The sequence below is a fragment of the Cyanistes caeruleus genome, chromosome 1, assembly GCF_971803275.1.
Source record: "Cyanistes caeruleus chromosome 1, bCyaCae1.hap1.1, whole genome shotgun sequence".
Lineage (NCBI taxonomy): Eukaryota > Metazoa > Chordata > Aves > Passeriformes > Paridae > Cyanistes > Cyanistes caeruleus.
In genome coordinates this window covers 42,641,515-42,661,221 of record NC_141701.1, presented here as the reverse complement: position 1 = coordinate 42,661,221, position 19,707 = coordinate 42,641,515, and the positions used below count along the sequence as shown (strand labels likewise).

General features: G+C 39.6%; 1 protein-coding gene across 50 annotated transcripts in view; it reads left to right on the top strand.

Annotated features, from left to right (window-relative positions):
- The window catches only part of DTNA (dystrobrevin alpha), a 221,610-nt gene extending 202,673 nt beyond the window's left edge, over positions 1–18,937 (top strand). For 29 of the 50 annotated variants that reach the window (XM_086888961.1, XM_086888945.1, XM_086888914.1 and 26 more), the window contains 5 exons: positions 1,632–1,791; positions 4,554–4,643; positions 5,150–5,318; positions 6,031–6,163; positions 15,404–18,937. In XM_086888961.1, coding sequence (XP_086745087.1) covers positions 1,632–1,791; positions 4,554–4,643; positions 5,150–5,318; positions 6,031–6,163; positions 15,404–15,559 — 708 coding nt within the window. In that variant the 3' untranslated portion in view covers positions 15,560–18,937. Of the gene's footprint in view, positions 1–1,631; positions 1,792–4,553; positions 4,644–5,149; positions 5,319–6,030; positions 6,164–9,396; positions 9,442–15,403 lie in introns of all 50 variants that reach the window. The other 21 variants (XM_086889057.1, XM_086889044.1, XM_086889008.1 and 18 more) reach the window with 1 other exon arrangement.
- The last annotated feature ends 770 nt before the right edge of the window (positions 18,938–19,707 follow it).

Sequence of the window (19,707 nt, the reverse complement as noted above, 5' to 3'; positions counted from 1 at the left end):
AGGATGAAATGTGCTCCATTGGGGCATGAAAGAAGAAAGCTGTAGATCCTGGATGCCCTGCCTGATGTGCAGGACTTATGACTAGCAAGGAACTTGGAGCGTCTCCAAGTTGCACTGGGCTCTTCCTCTGGAGGACTAAATATCTCCATTTCTGCTGGAGCTTGTATCAATGATTCTAGAAACAGGAGAATATTTGATTTGTCTTTCATCCATCATTTAAATGTTCTAAAACTAATCACTAAAGAAATTATAAGTATTAAATCCTCCATTCTTCCATCAGTAATGTGCTTATTTCTCATAAACCTAATTTGCCTTTGATGGCTTTTAGGTGATAATGTCTCTTAGAAAGGGGTGATAGGATAAAAGAACAAGTAGCTTAGTATTCTGATACATTATTTATGGTCCAGGCCAGGAATTTATAAAAATCTCAAGGGCAATGCTGCACTCATCCTGCAATGGCCAGCTCTTGTCTTTTTTAGAACATATTGCCAGACACAATCACTGCTGCAGTGGCAACCAATTCCAGAGTAAAAATAAATGTCAAAAACATGGGAAGAGTTAAGAAATCCTCCTGTATTTTTAAAATAAAGCCAAGATAGGGGCTCTGGTCACTTTTGACCAAAAACAACCAGGAGCTTGTGTTGCAGTTCACCTTTAAAAGCACTCGAGCCACCTCCATCCTTGGCATCTGCTAAACACTGGGTTTCAAAAATCAGGTGTGGTTTGGTGTGGGCTCCAGCATTAGGTTTTTCTTACATGGATACACATTCCCAGGACTTTGAAACAGTGGATGAGAAGAGCACTGTGTCTCTTGGTATCACTCACCTAGCTGCATTAGTAAAAATTGCAATTTTGTAAAGTCTGCTTGAATTTCAGCTAAGCGATGCTAACGGTGAGGTGCTAACAGCATGACATTTATATGACTGGTGTTAAAACATTTTCACTTTCAGCAACTGAACCCATAGCAGGAATTTATATTGCCCTATCCCCACAGTGTTTTGGGAGTGCCTGAGTATGTCCTGTGGAGCAGATAATTTAATAGTGGCTTAAATAGTTCTCTAGCTCCAAATAAAAAGCAGAAATTTGTATTATTTATTGCAAATGTCAGACTTTATGTGAGTGAGAGGTTGCATGTACCATGAACTTGTCTTGCAGGAGGAGAAGGGCAAGGCTGTGATCAGCTCTGCTGGCAGGGCTCTGCTGAAAAGGGCTGCTCCAGTCCCTTGCCCAGGCTGAAAGTTGTGTTGGTGCCAGCAGCTTGCCCCTTCTCACAGCCAGAATGGGTTACAGTTTAGCAGATATGCATGTGAACTGGAGGAGTGAGAGGGGAGAGGACAGACAGGTCTGTAGTGTGGTCTCTATTAACTTGGATTTTTTTTTAATTTAGCTGCCTGACATTTTCCCATGCTTAAAGGAAGTCAGATCTTGACTCATATTTTCCTACTTGCTGTTTCCCTACAGAGAAGCCTTGCTGCCAACTAACAACTGACTTTGGTTTATTTCTTCTAGCAAAATTAACATTACCCAACTGATCTACAAATAGCACAATGCCTTTAAGCTGAGGGATGGGTGACCAGGACAGCAGGGAGGCTCTTGCAAAGCCCCTGTTTAACCCCTTGATTGTTTTTCAGACGCAGGGGGCAGGTTCCCCACGTTCCTCACCCAGCCACACCATCAGCCGGCCTATTCCCATGCCCATCAGGTCTGCCTCTGCCTGCTCCACCCCGACCCACGCACCTCAGGACTCTCTGACCGGGGTGGGAGGAGATGTGCAGGAAGCCTTTGCACAAAGTAAGTCTTATTAATAGCTTGTGTCAGGCACCTGGAGACTGAAGAATCATTATTTCTTGTGGTTACTGAGTAAATGTACTTGAGCTTCTGAGTTGCATGCAATGAAACAAAACAAAAAATGTCTGTGGCACCTGCATTTTGCCATTGAAAATCAACTTTGTTAGCCATCAATACAAGCTGTCAAGGTAACAGAAACTGGACAACGATGCCAATTAATGGAGTTTGGGGTAAGAAGGAATTTTGGTGCAAGAGAGTGAGAACAGTCATCACTGCTCTGTTAACCAGAAAAGTTGCTATTGACCTCACCAAGCATTGTCAGTGTGTTTCATTTTAAATAAAGACTTTGCTAAAAGTAAATGATACAGTCATAGAATTAGTTCAGGTGAAAAGGGCTTTTGTAAGTCACTGTGTCCTTCTACTCCTAGAAAAAGGGCTTCAAAGTGAGATCAGACTGTTCAGGACCATTACTAGCTGAGTTCTAGATGGCTCCTGTCATTAATTTTCTCTGTTGCAGTGTTTCACCATCTTTACTGTGTAAATTTTTTGCCCTTCTATCTGATTGGAACATCCCTTGTGACTGCCATCACTTGTCTTTTTTGCTTTGGGCCTGAGAAGGGTCCAGTTAGACTAGACAAGAATCAAGTCTGAATGTCTAGGTAAACCCTTTCTTTGCATTTACAGAAAACTGTCATCGCCTTCCCACTCTTTTTTCAAGTAAGAATAAATTTTAAACTCTTGAATTTCTAAGGCCACAAATTAAATTACTGTATTGAATAACACAGAAAGTGACTAGTCTGTGTTATCTAAATAAAGAATTTTATTTTTTTTAATCTGCTCTCTCTAAATTATTTACATAATTGTAATTCTACGATCTGAACAGGTTTTTTTCCTCTTTCCTAGCACAAATTAAACATAAGTTTAAATGTAAGCTCAGAAGTTCCTCTGCTACAGTGGAGGCATGCTTCTTCCCAGGAACCCAGTTCAGCAGCCTTCCCCTTGATTTTCCTGTGAATTGTGTCTTTGTGTGTATTTTTGGACAAGGTTGAATCTGTAATGCAATCAAGAACTTTCTCCTAAAGTGCTGGTCAATTCAAGTATTGGACATAGGCACAATTCCTGGTCCCAGTGTAAAGGGTTGCAGCTAATCTCATTTTCTATGACAAAAGAAAAACAGGCAATATACTTTCCTTTTTTTCTGCTATGAGAAAAATCAAGACAGGCAAAAATGTGGAGCCCAAACTCTTATGCTGTTATGGGACAGCTTCTTTAGAGTTAACAGTGAGATAAATAATGTAGCAGCCACAACAAAATATCCATAAACAATGCTAAGTCTGCCTCAGGCAAATGCACTTCAAGTGTAAAAATGTGTTCTGTTGAAGATCAAAAGCAATATAAGAAGTTAGGTGATCACATTTTAAAACTGCAGCATTTGATAAATACCTATGTTTGTGTCATTATTTACTGTAAGCTTTAGATGGGAAGGTCAAACCCAAAGAACTTGAAGCCAGCATTCTGCCACATTTTGACATATGACTTTGTGAGGGGGGTTGGGCTGAGATTTTATGGCTTCATTCTCTGCTGCACCAACAGAGATCTGCCTACATAATGCAGACAAGCCATGGTTAAAGGATGTTTTCTCTTCATTGTCTCTGTTTCACAGCATTTGCAATAGTACAGAAGCACAAATTTAGGAAGACTTTATAGAGGGAGTCATTGTCTTTGTGTGTGTACAAGAGAGTTTAACTACTATAATTTACATTCCAGTACTATTTTCTAGTGGATGCATTAAAAAAAAAACCTCTTCAGGATTCTTTAGGATTGGAGATTTTTTTTTAAAATGTATTGGTTTGCATTCATTGAGTTTTAAAAAATCTGCAGTAGGTGATTCCTGTAAATAATTCTATTTGGAAGACTAGTGATTCTGTGGAATATATTGATTATTCAGCTATTCAAAAATAGTATCTGTGTTTGAGATTTGAGGAAGTTAAGCACACGTTACCCACAGACCCTTCCTAAGGAAGGAGTATTCCATGCAGCTCACAAGAATCTCTCATGATTGATGGTTAAGGGAATATTGCCAGGTTCAGCAGGGAAACACTTCTAGATGCGTTATTAGAAAGAGTTTAAAAGCAGCCTGGGGCTGTTTAGAAAGGCAATAGTGCTTCCTTTATTAAAAAAAAACAAGGAGGGGCTGGGGGCAGTGAGAGAGAGACATTAAATTACAGAATATACAAGAAAGTCCTTGAGCTACAGGAGAGGCTGAGAGGGAGCAGAGAAGAGAAATCCATATAGTCTTGATGAGGGATGAGGTCAAGTGTGTTTCTTCAACATTTGCCATAATTATCTGGCAAATACCTGGCAATAATGGTGTCATTAAACTGAGCTGTGGGAGCTTAGAGAAAACACTTCATTTCTTCCCTCCTCCCCCACAGGCACTGTAAATGAGTTCACACTGGATTTAATCTTCCAGGCCTGGTCTGCTGGTGTCACCACACAAATGCAAGCTTGATGGCAATGAATAATCTCCACATATCTGGCATTGTGATTAAATGAAGCATAAGGGTAGGCTTCTGCTTTTGCATACAGCATAAGTAAATGAGGCCTTTCTGCAGAGAACTCTTCTGCACGTGCCCCTCCTGAGGACTTTGATACCCTGAATTATCACAATGACAGCTTTCAGCAGGGTCAGAACTGCTTCCAACAGTAAAACATATGTCATGTGAACAATAGTAACACTGTGCTTTGTCCATCTCTTGCTTCAGGTGCAAGACGAAACCTAAGAAATGATTTGCTGGTGGCAGCAGATTCAATCACCAACACCATGTCTTCTTTGGTAAAAGAACTAAACTCTGGTGAGTGAGGCTAACGATGGGGAATAGTCACCACAGTGACATTTCATGTTGATATGAAAAAAGTGAGAGGTAGGAAGATACGTATCTTCAAAGCTTTTTATGCTTTTATTAAAATAATCCCTACATAACAGCTTCTGGAACGCAGCAGTTCTCAAAGCCATGGATATAGAGGTGCAGCTGGATACAGTGAAAACTTTTTGATTCCACATGGAGTAGGATTTCATTCTTTAGCAATTAGATTTAGTACAGATCATACAGGACCTGTTGTACAATGCAGTCTGCAGTATTGCCATTAAAATATCCAACCTAATAACTGAGATAAACAAAACCCTCAGTATTTGGTCCCACCATAAGAAGAAAACTATAAGCTTTGCCAATATAAGTAGAATAATGTGCTTTTATTCACTGTGAGGAGGCGGCATTCTCAGTTGGAAAGGCAAAGAAATGCTTAAAGAAATAGGCAAGTATATTTTTGTGAAAGTTAAATGTGACTTCTTGCTTCACAGAAGTGGGCAGCGAGACAGAGAGCAATGTGGATTCTGAGTTTGGACGGACTCATTTTGATGACCTGGTTCCATCCCCAACGTCTGAGAAGGCTTTCCTGGCACAGATCCATGCCCGGAAGCCAGGGTACATCCACAGCGCTGCTGCCACTGGCTCCATCCGCAGTGACATGTGGGTACCTGCCTGACACCCCTTCCTGATCTCATTCTTCCTCTGAAAACAGAGTGCAGCATGCAGTATTTCCTTTCCCTCTTAATTATTTGGGTAAAAAAAAAGAAAGCCATAAATCCAAGTGAGGACTGCTTCATGGTTACATAGCAGTGGGCTCTGTAAACAATAAAGCCAGGAACTTGGGATTCCCTCAGGAGTGAGCTGTCACATCCAGCCTGGAACAGCATGGAGGCTGCGGGACAGCTGTTTTTCCAAACATGCCATGAAGTCCTGTTCTCTTTTTATCCAGACTGTGGGACCTGTTGGGGCTCACTGGAAAAGGAGAAATGTGTAAATGGAAAAGACAGAATGCTTTTTATTGACCTACTCAATTGATGAACAAGCAGATTGATTTTTACAACCTGATCCTTCCTTTCAGAGACAATAGGCATCTTTGCAGTTATTTTTAGTTCAGCCTCTTTGTATGAAGTTATTGAGAACTTTTGTTACTCATTTCCTTAGGGGGAGTGCCTTCAGCAGAATATACCTTTTGGTGTACTTCATGAGAGAGGGAAATAACAGAATTGTTCTCCACTGCCAGGAAAATACTAACCAGTGGAGCATGTGGTTAACTAAAAGTATCCCATAGTCCTCATAGATACAATAAAGGGAAGTTTTATTGATCCTGAATATCATTCATCTCAGGAGGCTATTTATTAATAATTGTCTTTAGGGTTACAGAAGATGGAGACCCTTATGTCAGAGCAGATGATGAAAATTACGAGAACGACTCTGTCCGCCAGCTGGAGAATGAACTGAAAATGGAGGAGTACCTGAAGCAGAAGCTGCAGGATGAGGCGTACCAGGTGGGAAAAGATGACCTGCTGCCCATGTTTCTCCATAAGTGAGAAAAGATGATGGCCCTCAGGTGCCCAGTGCTGTTTAACTAGCCCTGGGTCCTGGGGTGTGATCTCTTCTGGGTTACCAGAGCAGCCACATTCCAAAAACTGCTGCCACCCTTCCACATGCATCCAGCCTTTGTGCATATCCAAGAAGACCACGTGCCTGAGGCACACAGCAATAGTCCATAAGGGTACCAGGGAACCAGGTGGGACAGAACTGCCTCTGAGCTTGTTCTCTGCCTATGTCTACCAAATCACTTGGATCTCATTCCCCACTACCATAGGTGCTGGTTGGTGGTGTCAAGATGTCCTGCTATTTTCATATCCTTTTTTTTTTTTCTCCAGTAGCAAAAGATATTCATAAGGCTTTCTCCAGTGTGAACTGAAGCTCAAGTGCAAATCTGTGTGTTACTATCGTTGTCAGAATCTGGAGGTACAGAAAAGGGTCTGAAAATAATTGTATTCCAGAGAACCAAGTATTGAACAAGCATCTGGTGCAGAGAAGCCTGGGGATTTGTTATTAAACACATCCCTGATGAAGCTCTCAAAGGGCATTTGTTTAACAGTCTGAGTAAAGAAAATACGTCAGGGAGAGCTGGAATTCTGTAGATGCCTGTATCTACATCATGGTCTCCAGTTCTACCTGGTGTTGCAGATTGTTGCCATGTTTTCAGTTATTCTGATTTGGAATATCTGAATTTAAAATACATTGCTTCTAATAAAGTTGGAAGTACTGTCAATAGGACAGAAAACCTAGTTCAGTTATTTGGGAGCGGAGCTGAAGCAAGCAAAAATAACTGTACCCACATGGTGATCAGTTCAAATTTGGACCTCACCCCTAAATAAAATACTAAATGGGCTTAAAAAAAAATAAAAAATAGACATGTTCTGAGAGATCAGATATTTGCAAATGAGGTTCAAAATCACTTTATGGGCAAGAATTCTTTATACTGCTGATTTCTAGAAGCTAATAAATCTAGCCTTTTTTTTTTTTTCCTGATAATTTTCCTCTAGTGTTCAGTGCTGGTCACTTTGGATACAATCTGTGTCTGACAGGCTTGTGTTGCAATGAAAATCAGCTGCTCTTTTGGTCTTCTTTTCTGTAAATCTGCTAGGATATGTTAATCTTGTAGAAGTTCATTGAATCTTACCAAAATTTGAGGTAACTTTGAGGTTGATGTGAATGTCTTGTTGATGCAGACCTGCTGCATGCCCATGGTAGGTTACCAAAAGTCTTCTCATTGCAGAGGTCTTTAAGGACATGACAGCAGGAGCGGGATTGTTACAGATTATTTACTAAGGCAACAGCAAGTGACATAGGGGGAATTGTGAGAGCTTTTTATCAAAGATAGGAAATGTCAAAAATCACAGCCTTTAAACTTCTGAACAAGATGAACAGCTACTGTTGATGTAATGAAAAGTAATTGTTAGTTTAAGAAGTGCCTAAATAGTCACAGCTGTCAGGCATCAAATAATAAATATTATTCTTGTTGGTAAAAATTCCATTTTCTTCAGAAACAACAGACCAGTTTGACTATGTTTCAATTACAGTATGGAAGTGCAATATACGACAACAATGTTACTTGAGTTTCAAAAGTTTCTACGGGATTTGGTACATGCATGAAATTCAGTATGTATGTGCACTGCAAAAAAGGGCAGAAGTTATGCATTTCACTTGATGGCACTAGGTGTTACTCTTGCTTCAGTCAAAATAGTTTTTGTTCTGTTTTCCACCAACATTCCCAGGAGAAGGGGAGAAAATCTTCTCCCTATTAACATCAGAATAAAACTCCTGAATTTAGGTGAGCCAAGACTACACACAAGTGAAGTTTATTCCCCATTGTTGTACAGCTAGGGGAGCAAAAACAGACAAAAAACTCAATACACACACACACACGCCCAGCCAAAAAAAAAAAAGCTAAGCTATTTTTTGTCAGAAATATATTCACTGAGGGAATAGAAAGTCCTCATTCTAGTCAAGTTCTGCTTAACAGCATTTTTTCAAAAGATGTTTCATGATGTACTTTACTGTCTGTGACATTGTCAGTTCCTATCAGGCAGTGATTTGACAGTAGTAACTTGCACAGAGTATTTTTTAGGTGATACCACAGCCCCAAAGCATGTAATGGCAATGCATGAGAGGTCCTTCCCAGGATGGGTGATGCCATTTAAGTTAGGGAATGGGTTTAAAGGAAGCAAGAAAAGTCCTTAAGTGACTAAGGACTACTAAAATGATTAGGAGCTGTTTGGAGAGTGTCATATGTTGATTCTGAGACATGTTCTTAGGTATTGGTTGTTTTTTGCAATTTGCTGTTTATTTGTGGTATTTTGCTCTTCTATCCCTTTTTCTACTAATATCACTGAGTATTCTAAAAAGAGCCACAGCTTTCTACTTGGAAAAACAAAGGAAAATTGGAAAATTTCTGTTTAGGGTGTCCTGTTGAACAGAGGCCAGGTCAACTATTCTCATTTGCATCAAACCATTGGAATTTATAACAAGCTGGTTCACTGTTTGTAATCACATATACACTGCATTCATCTGGATTGCCAAAAAAAGACAGAACCTGTAGCTGTCGTAATGCAATTGTCAGCTGAAAATATCTGCAAGGAGGAACTCCTACTAAGGTTGCAGAATGGTCACCTCAGTAACAATCTGGTAACCATTTTTATGTTATTAAATGTCTCACTTCATGTAAAATCAGCACATCTAGAAAAACATGTAGATGTAGTGTGGCATGAAAGATGGTTGGCCCAAACCCACTCTTGTTATTTTGTGTCACCTTGTCTCCAAGAAAGATTTTTGTGCTAAACTCTAAATTAGTATTCAAAAAACAAGATACATAGGGAAATCAGGGACACAAAACCTTAGAGGAGGCTTCTTTCTCTCTCGCTTTTTTTTTTTTTAAGCATGTTGTAAATAACAAGTATCTACATCAGAAAAAACCCAAACACATTTAATGCACAAGTGTAAATGCTAACAGTGTGTATCCTCCCACATCTGTTTCCACTTTTGTTCTTGGTACAGTCTTTTGCTGATATGTTGTGTAAGACAGTTTTCACTGGGTTTGTTTTCTGGGTCCCTAATTGCTCCCTTTATTTCTAAGCTTGTGCATGGCTTTTTTCAGAATAATACACTGCCTGGCTGCTCACAGGCTTAATTTGTCATCTTCCTGTTTTCTGTCCTTTGTTATCTACAGGTCAGTTTGCAAAGTTGAGTGCAATATTCTTCTCTCTCCTCTCAAGTAAGTATTATTATAATTTAGAAGAAAGTTTGGAATTAATCCTTATAATATACATTTCAGTTGCAATGCATCTTGTGGCACCTGACTGTATGTGACAATGCTGTTTTTTTCTCTTTTTAACCTGTGTTGGGATGCCTTGGAATCTCTCTGAATCAGTTCTAATTTATGGATCTGTAGTCCTAGTCCCAAGGATTCCTGTAAAGCCATCACCCTTTTTATAGTTTTCCTTTGTTCACCATCAGAGTGAGAACGTGTTTTTTTCATCCCTGGGGGTGATGAAAAATACATTAGCCAGTACAGAGGAACCTTATCCAGAAGATAAGGAACCAGATTACATTTCAGGAGACCTGAGTTTGTCTCAGTCTTTGACTTTGACTCTGTCTGAGTCCTTTCAATGCTTTAGTCTTCCTAAAATAACTGAAATAAATAATTTCTGATGAGATCAGAACATTTACTCTACTGTGGGAAACAAGACTTATGCAAACATTAAAGAAGGCAATTCACCAGCTTTTTAACTACAGAGGTGTTCTTAGATATGTTGTGGAAGTTTAAAATGCCCCAATCCAAGTGGAAGGCACTCAGCTACTGGATAGAAGCTGGCAGTTCAGAAATATGGCAAAATCTATAAATTCCCTGCTGTCCCATATTCAGGTTATGTTCCTTACATGCCGACCTCATAGTTGTACCGCTGAGATTATTGTCAAGTTCAGCAATTGTGTTTCTCTTCAGGAAGACAGACAGCATCTATTTTTATGAAGTAGCGCCTGTTAACTCTGAACATTTGCCCAGGAAATGGGAGACCACATATTTCTTCTTGCCTCTTCTGAAGCTGTGGACTCTGCATTTCTGACTTTCTAGGAGAGTGCAGTACCCTGCTGTGGAGATGGCAGTGAGATAGTGCTGTACATCCTGCTGAGACACTGAACCATGGACTAATGGGGACAGAAAGGGAAGAGAAATGAGAATAGGGATCTGATTCTGGTCTGCAGACTGAGCCTCTTCATCAAAGCCAGAACTAAAAGCAAGCAGAGGTCAACAATCAAATGGACACTGGAGCTTGGGAGCAGGGTCATGTTCAGATGAGCAAAACCAGTGAACTAGCCTGAGCCAACTCTAACAGGAGCCCATATTGTTAGATTTTGTGTCATGTTTTATGCAAGATCTCCTTATTTATATGGCAGTTTTAATGCTAAAACTTGACCCTGATTCGAGGGGTTTGTGTCTTCTGATGACAGTAAAATTTGACTGTTAAAATGTGTACCTTGTGAAAACAGCAGCTAGTGGGTATTTGCAAATTACCTGTCTCAGTGTCTCTTGCAGATGAAGCAGAATAACTGGATGTGAAAAGCAAATAAACTGCAATACCCAGAGTACTATAAACACCAAATAACTGCTCATAAAAATTCTCCTAACATTGCTCCTTGGGTTACATTCATTTTCTCAGTAGTCTTGTTAGAAACATGAGCCATGTACAGTTTCCTAAACAAGGACGGCCAGAAAAATAAGTTTTCTTATTCTGTTTCGGTGCAGTTGTCAGTTTTAGATCAGGTCATGTGAAAAGGAAAGTAGATTTTCCCACAACAGTGTTCATGTATAACTATGTATATAGTGGAAATTTTATATGAAGCTGAGTGTAATTATAATTTGCAATAATAAGTCAAAAAAAACCCCTTTTTAATTAGAATTACAAAACTGAGGCAGTTCTATTTAAGGTTTCATTTTTGTTGGGACTCAGTGTTAACATAGTAATGTGGGGAAGCATACTGCCCTAAAAGCCTGGCTTTCTTGAAAATACGTATCCTGTCTCAAATTAGCAGATATCTGAGACTGAGATTCTGTTTCATCCCCTGGATAACTTTTGAAACCTTGTCAAAAAGAAAGATTTTTGACAGTGAAATTCTTTTTAGTCCCTAGGGAAGCACTTTGGCCAGTACCAAAGACTGTAACATTCCCAGGAGCTATAAAAGCCCAGCCCTACAGAAATTGGCATCCAGAACTGGTGGACTTGACACTTCACCTATAGCCACAAGAACAAAATGTTTTTGACAAACACATCTTCACACAGTAAGTGAATCTTCTCAAGATTCACTCTGTTGTGAATATGGAAGTCTGTCATATCTTCTGTATTTTATTTGGTACTTACATTTCACACACCACTGAAAAAATAACTTCAAAATAGTTTATACCAGTCATGGTATGTAAAGTGCTTTTGCAATTTTCATTGGGTTCTTGCTTGAAGCTTAGAAGCTGCATGAAGATTTTTATTTCTAAGCCCTTATTCAAGTCAATAATGGTATGAATACAGTCAATATGGCCCTAGGTGGCCATAGGAAGTAGAAAGCCAGGACTCTTTATCTCACACCAGTATTACATTTGTGCTTATTAAAATAAAAAAATACAAAAAATAAATAAAACAAAATAAATAAAAAACAAACAAACCAAAGATGGGGAAAATGAGATCAGTTTATTGTAACTCCTTATGAATGATACTGCTGGTGGTGGCCAGCTACAGAGTTTTGTTCATTTCCTCATTCATCTGAAGTTTATGTTATTTGATTGATGATTTTTGCAATCTGTTTGCATTTGCATCTTTAAAAGTGCTATATACAATTTTCCAGAATAGAATTTAAATTTAAATAGCATCTAGTATAATAAATGCCCAAGAGAGCAAGTGATTCCAGTAATATATAAAATATAATTTAATAACGTTTTCAATTTACTTTTTATGTTAAATATGCTTGTTTTATTTTTAGTGAAGCAACAGCATGAATTTGAGCTTGTTTTCAGCAGGTACTAGGCAGATCTTGACATTAGGTGAAACTGCAACTTGGATGTTATTTTACCTTTATCCCCTTGATAGCATTTGGTTTTTTGCCAAGGGTGGCCAGTGGGAGCAGAAAGCCTGCATTTCATAAACTGCTGGAGAAGTTGTCATTTTCAATTAGTTGTTATTGATTCATGCAGTGGACGTATCCTCACAAGACCTACAATTTCCTAGATTTTCTAAAGCTACGCTTTCTTAGTGCTGGTTTGAATTGGTCATGCGTATTTCATATATCCACATTATTACAATAGGAGAGAAGGTGTGAAAAGCTAGCAGAAATCAGACCTAAGGCATCCACTGAGAGGGAGTACAGAGAGAAGGCTTTGTTGCAGGTTTTGTTCTCAGATTTTAACTGTGATTTTCCCTATCTTGACAAAAACATAATTTCAGTTCAAGATTTAGTTCCATTCCCACTCCAAACCCTCTCACTCTCTCACAACCTTATAACATGAACTGTTGTGGGGTCTGAGGCTTTGGGTGTCTGTGGGTGACATTTTTCCATTGCAAAAGTGACTGAATGGTTTGTATGGGAACAGGTGGGATTTTTTAAAAAAACCCAAATTCTCTCAAATTTGTGATAGGAATGCATTCTTAAAAAATACTATGTCTTCAACTTGACTGTTTTTTCAGAACAGAATTTGTGTTGAGTAACACTTTCATATTTTTTTTCATTTCTTGCCATTTTTTTGGAACCTCTGTTTTAATGTTTATCAGCAGAGATTAGGAATATTATCAGATGTCAGGTGTTAGAACCCATGGGCCAAGGGAGATGGTGTGGTCAGTCTAGTCCAGTCTTTCTGGGTTTTTTCTTGAATAAATACATAAAAGCCAGCATTATCTGGACCCTTCCATTTTAAAATAATAGGAGGATAACAGCACAGAAATTTTCAAAAATGTCTGCTACATTCACTCAGCTGTGTTTTGGTTTTATTTTCTTTTTAGTTTATTTTTCTCCCTAAGTCCTCCTCTTCTTAGCATGTAGGCGTAAAAAATGCTCTAAAAAACTGTGACCAAGTTAACAGGGAAGAAGGACCTTAAATTTGTGAATTCAGTTCTAAAATTACACAAGTGATAGGGTTGTTTTTTGAAAAATCACTGAATGACAAGTAACAGAAAAGAATCTGTGGATTAAGTAACAGAAGAGGTCTAGAAATAGTTTTATATCATGACAAATCATATGAGTCTTAACTTGGAATTAATATTGGCACTTCCAAAATGTTGAAGTGAATTTAAAGCTCCAAGGTTCATTAGTATTCATTATTTCCTGTAGGAAAATATCTCTATCCCAGTGCTGGCTGTGGAACAGAGAGAAGCCTGGGGAGAATAATAACCCTTCTCACAGTCCACCAAAGAGAAGTAATTTATCCAGAAAATATGAAGCAAACCCAAATACTTAACATTACTGTCAATGCTTCTTAATGCTTCCCATGTTTCACAAGCCACTCTTATTTTACTCTTGTGGTTTATAATGGTACCATGAGAATTTGGTACTAATAATAAATATGAGATTTTTGTGTATTATGAAAAATTCTGTCACCAAAAGGACTGCCAAGCATTGGAACTGGCTGCCGAAGGAAGGGGTTGAGTCACCATCCCTGGAGATATTTAAAAGGGGTGTGGATGTGGCACTTGGGGACATGGTTTAGTGGTGGTGAGACTTGGCAGTGCTGGGTTAATGGCTGGACTGAATGATCTTTTCCAGCTTAAATAACTCTATTATTTACATAACCTGAAGCCAGCTGAAAACTGACCTCTTCCATGCCTTTGATTTGTATAGTTTTGTCTGAATTGTGAAGGGCAAAACATTCCTTTGCTAAGATTACCAAATTAGTTTGCAGACTTAAGAGGTACAGGTGCATGTCTTATTTCTTAAAGATACCATTTAAAATATACCTCAGAAATTTTTTATGAAACTCTCATTAGACTTGCAGTGCAGGTTTCCTTTGCATTTGTCAACAAAATGTTAATGCTTGTCTTTTGTAACCATCTCACACTAAAGGAGACACTAAATTAAGATCATCATACCATTTAGCATGCCTAGGTATTAAGGAGTGGGGTGGAAGTGTTTGTGCTTGAATAATTAATACAATCAAATGGTCTCAGGAAGGAGAAGCAGCAAACTGAACTACCTGACCTTTCTTCATTCATCGGATTTAATTTAACTATTTTTGTCAGAGTAATTTGCATTTCATCTCCCATCTCTTAGACCAGCTTTGTGCCTGAAATGAGTAGAAAAGAATTCATGTGTGGGGAGTAGTATATTGTGCTGTGATTATCATAGCTCATGCAATGCAGATTGGTTTTCTCTCTGAGGTAGTTCAAAAGAAAAAGGGGTGTGTTCCTTAACTTAGGAAGGGTCAAATGTGTAAACAGTGCCTTTACAATAAATGTGCCAAAAGCAGAAGTTTGCAGTATTACCTAACTGTAGATCCTGACATAGTTCTGAGAGGGAGCAGCAGTAACTTACCAAGCATTTTCCATTACCAACTAAAACTTTGGTGCTTCTTCTGTAGCAATTTAACATACTCACTGATGCTTCAGGATACAGGGGAGCACCGACAGAATCTGGTGTGCCAGTGGATTGGGTTGTTCATAAGCTGTAGCATCCAGAATCATCCTTTCAAGTAACTGCAGGTTTTCTTAGACACAGTAAAACATACAAGACATTTACATGTGAGGGGAGGCTCATGATGGTGAATGACTGTAAATCAAGTGGCTGAACACTGCACAAGGCAGATAAACCATGGTTTCATTTTCAATAATCTATTTGTAGAGCAATCTGGAAGGTGAAAGTGGAAGGGGAAGATGGGAACACTGCAAATCTATGTCATTGCAGACTGAGTTTTACCCCAAGGTCCAACAGCAGAGCAGGCAACAGTCTTCTTGCCCATGGCAAGGAAAGTTTCCAACTTCCCACATGCCCTGTAAATTTTTATTTACAGCTCAAATACCTGTGGCTCACCTAGCTAGAATGGCTTTTTTCCTTTTTTAACTCTTTGAGGGATAACCACAGGAATTGGCCAGCTCCCTTTTTCTCCCAATAAAACAGCAGTTGGAAGCTTTTCTTGCTCTGCCTGCATGGCTGCAGCACATTAAACCAGCACCCTTTAAGAAACTTCCATAAACGTTTCTCAACAGGGAAGCTGCAGTCAGACAGACAATGAAAGCTACGTACGAACTGACGATGAGGAGAGCTGCTTTCGGACAGACGACGAAGAAAACTCAGCTGCGAACTTCACGGAAGAGTGGAACCAAGAGGTGCAGCGTCTCTTGACAAAAAAATCACATAACTAAGTTCTGAGGACTGTAGCACAGTACTTTTGTTCTAAGAGTTGTAGTTTGTAGATGTGTGTTTTTTGACAACAAGACTTTTGTTTAAAGCTAACTTATATTAGCTACATCTTCTGTAACATGGCTCATTACTGGTGAAGCAAACAGACTGATGCGCGTGCTGCTGTCACACACGGCAGTGCTGTTAATAACTCACGTAAACCCTTTGCACATGATATTGAACCTGTTCAGTTTACAATGACAATACTGTTTATAGTTAGAAATTTGATTTCTGAATACTTTGAGATTTTAGTAGATCAGTTTACTATAATAATGTACATTTTTCTTTCCATGGGAAAAATAAAAAGCGACAATTATGCATTTAACACTGAATGATTATACTCCTGAGTGTATATATCTAGTAGCCCAAAAAAAAGTACCAGACTATATTTGCAATTTGTTTGCAAGTCTTTAAATTAAGGCTTATACAAAATGTACTAAAAATTATAATAATATAATTAATAATAATAGTAAACTTCTCTAGTTTAGGGCTAATGTGTAACTTAGGAATGTTTCTTTCAAAATAATCTAACAAATCAGCCATAGAAGTTAGTGTAAATATTTTTTTTCCAAATAGATATCATATACAAAAGGTGACATTCAAATGATATAGAATCTAGTTTTTAAATCAGCACAGATCTTCTTAAAACTGTGAACTATGTTTTGAAATACTCGTTGCTAAAGCTGTTTATAAACCACAGGTGCCATAAGATCCCTGAACTGACTGATGTTACGTATAATCCTCCATGGTATTGTTTCATTGATGTTTTAGCTTTAGTAAGCATGTGTTCAACAAACCAGCTCTTTCCATCTCTCTGCCCCTCCTCTTACTCCCCACCCCCTTCCATTATGTTATTTTCGAGGCCTTCAGCTTTAAATGTACAGGCTTAAAGTGCGCTTGCAACTGTTTTCTTTTGATTTCCGAATGTGTACTGCCTTAGCCAGCCACCAGATGTTCTGCATGCCCTCTTGGAAATGTGTGGTGAGACTCTTTCAGAGCTGGATGGAGAAATAGCGATCAGTGAAAAGCACAAGAAGAGCAGTGGATTTTTTCGAAAGGACAGGCATACAGTTGCAGAATTGGAGTTTCGTCCAGTTTAGTATTTTTCCAGTATCAAGGCATTTCAGGAGAAATGGGACTGACCTGGCCATTAGGCAGGGTTAGGCAATGAGGCTGCTGGCTGAAAAGTGTTTGCTCTGCTGTGACTACAAACCTACAGATACTCCTGAGCAGGCATTGACACAAACTAGCATCAGCGTGCTCCCCAGAGCACCCTGCTCTGAAACAAAGGTGACAGCTCTGTGGCACGTGGCACTGGCGTGCAGAGGAACCAGAGCCAGGCCAGGGACAGCTGGAGCAGCAGCCAGGCAGGGGCACCAGGAGGTGTTCCGTGCTGGCCATCCGGCCCTCCTGAGCTGTCCAGTGTTAGCTCAGGGCCACCTCTGTGCCAAGGTAACTTCACTGCCCTAATACAGTATTGGGCTTCCAGTACCTGGCTAACCTGAAGTGACACTGTCTAACAGCCCTGCAAACAGTGGTGTTTCATACAGATATTTCACACCAGCACAGTTTGCCTACAGCAAGTGATGAGATACCCATCTAAAGCAGGTTAACGTGGCTTGTCTGTCCTTGCTTTCATGGTGACGTGGATGTGTGCTGCCGTATTTACGTGAGATTGCTATGTAGCTCGACCCAGTAAGTCCACTTGTTTGCATGCATTCTCCAGGCTCGTGGCTGTTTCCCTGGGCACTATGTGTTAGGGAATGAGTATCTGTATGAAAGAGCTGCTGCCATTTTTCACTTTCATATCATTTTATTATGTACGCAGATCTCTTGTCTGTATATCCTTGTGGATCTGGGCTCGCTCTCAGACATCTAAATGCATACTAAGGGATCCAGATACCTTCATGTAAGCTTTTCATTTTTGCAATCACTGGTCTTTGCTCCTGGGGTATGTGCTATCCTGGCAAGGTAGGCACCATATCCTCCACTGTCCCCTCCTCCAACCTCCTCTCAGGAATGAGTTAGCCTCCACTAGTGCCTAGCACTCCATGTTTTAAGCTACTCCAGTGAACCTGTAGACATTGCTGTCGGCTCAGGATTCCAGGCAAGCATTTCCTGAACAGGGAGAAAACAAGCTAGAACACAGCTACATGCAATGGCTGATTAATTCAACCCATGTCATGTTTAACTGTACCCAAAGTAATAGATCCCTCTCATCACCTTAATGTCTGCGTGCTCATTATCACCACACTTAAAATAGATGCATTAGACTAAATCCATTGCAAGAGCTTCCGAGCTAGGAGTAAGAACTGAAGTTGCCTAATCACCTTTCTTTTAGGCTGGTGTGAACAAGATGATCCCTTAGAGTTGGAGTTCTGGGTCCCTTATGCCCTGGAGCTCTGAGATGAAGCACCTCTTACTTAGCTCTGCAAACATCTATTTTAAGCATTTTTCCAACTGTTAAGCTGGCTGCATTTTCACCCAGCTGGTCTTTGTCTGTTTGTTGAATATTATTTTGGTTGTGGTTTGCGGTCATTAAAACAAACACAGTTACAGAAGAGGTCCCTGGTACGGCCCTTTTCTTAACTACCAATGGCCCACCAACAGCCATCAAAACTCCGGGTGGTTTTACTGTCACTGGAGGAAAACCAGTGGTTTGGAATCAGGAGGCAGGGATGTGAAGATGTATAGGGTCCTTGAATGTCCAAAGCGAAGGTGGAGAATGGGTTGTCTGTAAGTAGTAATGTTAACTAAACTGCATAAAAAGGTGTGTGGCCTTTGTTGTGATATAATATGTATTTTCTTATATGCATGAGCCAAATTGTTGCATCATAATTTATCATAAGTGTGTCCGCCTTTACTTTCAGTCATCATCTTCTCCCATCCTTATTGGTTCTTGGCAATTACTGTAGATAGACCTTGTAAATATTGCAACCTCGGGTTGCTGTAATCACATTGGTTCAATTCAGCAGACGGAGCTGTGAACAACAAGCACTCCATGGTGTCCTGAAGAATAAAGGGCATTTTTACCTTTGAACCAAAAAAAAAGTACGAAGAGTTACATCTTGAGGCTACTAACTGCAACGCATTTTTAAAACTACTGTACTTGACACCACTTGAGACAGATACAGAGACACTAAAGATGTCACGATATTCATTGGTATTGTAACAGAACTGCTATTGTATGGGGTTTTTGTATTGCTGTTAAGTATTGTTTTGTGTGTGTGTGTTGGAACCTACTGGGGACATGTTATATTTTGAAGTGATTAAACTATTTAATTGTGTGTCTATATTTTGGAATGGAATTATTTCTTCATTAAAAAGATTTTTAAAAGGAATTTATGGAGCATCATGTTTGTGGCTTATTTTGGTTTCGGGTGTCGTGTCCCATGGAGCCCAAACCCGGTTTTTTCAGTAGGGAAGGAAAGTGTATCCCTGTGGTGCAGCAAGTAGTCTTTGTCTCCTTTACCGCTTTACAAGAGAACTCCTTCCAACACCTTCCACAGCACTTTGAGCTTGGCACCAAGCAGCCCCTGCTTTCAGTGGCCCAAGCAGTTTCCTCTTTCTTCCTTTCTTAATTCTCCGTATCTTTAGCAGTTTCACAACCTGAAAATGAAGTTCCCCATTTGTAAAACACCTGCCCTGTATCCACTTAACAGCAATGAAAACGAGCATGAGCAGAAAACATCGGGGCCTGACAAGGTGCCTGTTACAAACTTAGAAGGTGGTACATGATTCTCAGGAACCTAAACTATCTGCAGCAGTGTAATTCTTTTCTTAACCATTGTGTTTCTCTGGCCTTAGAAGGAACAAAACGTTGGAACAGGCGTGTTTGAATGGCTTTACCATACACAGTCACACGTGCTTCTGTTACAGATGAATACGAAACCTGTTTTTCCAATTACACTTTTAAGATGTCTTTCCTTATAGTTGTTGATAATTGCAACTGGTTGCTAACCTAAAAGAGTGTGGAGTTGCAAAGCAAGAGCTGGCACTTAAAGCAGCAAATTTGTGTCCTGATGCAGTGCTTGGAGCTACTTCACTGGGACATGGCAATATCTGGAGTGCCCAGTGGTGCAGCTGGGTATGGTGGCAGCCCTTCCCAGCA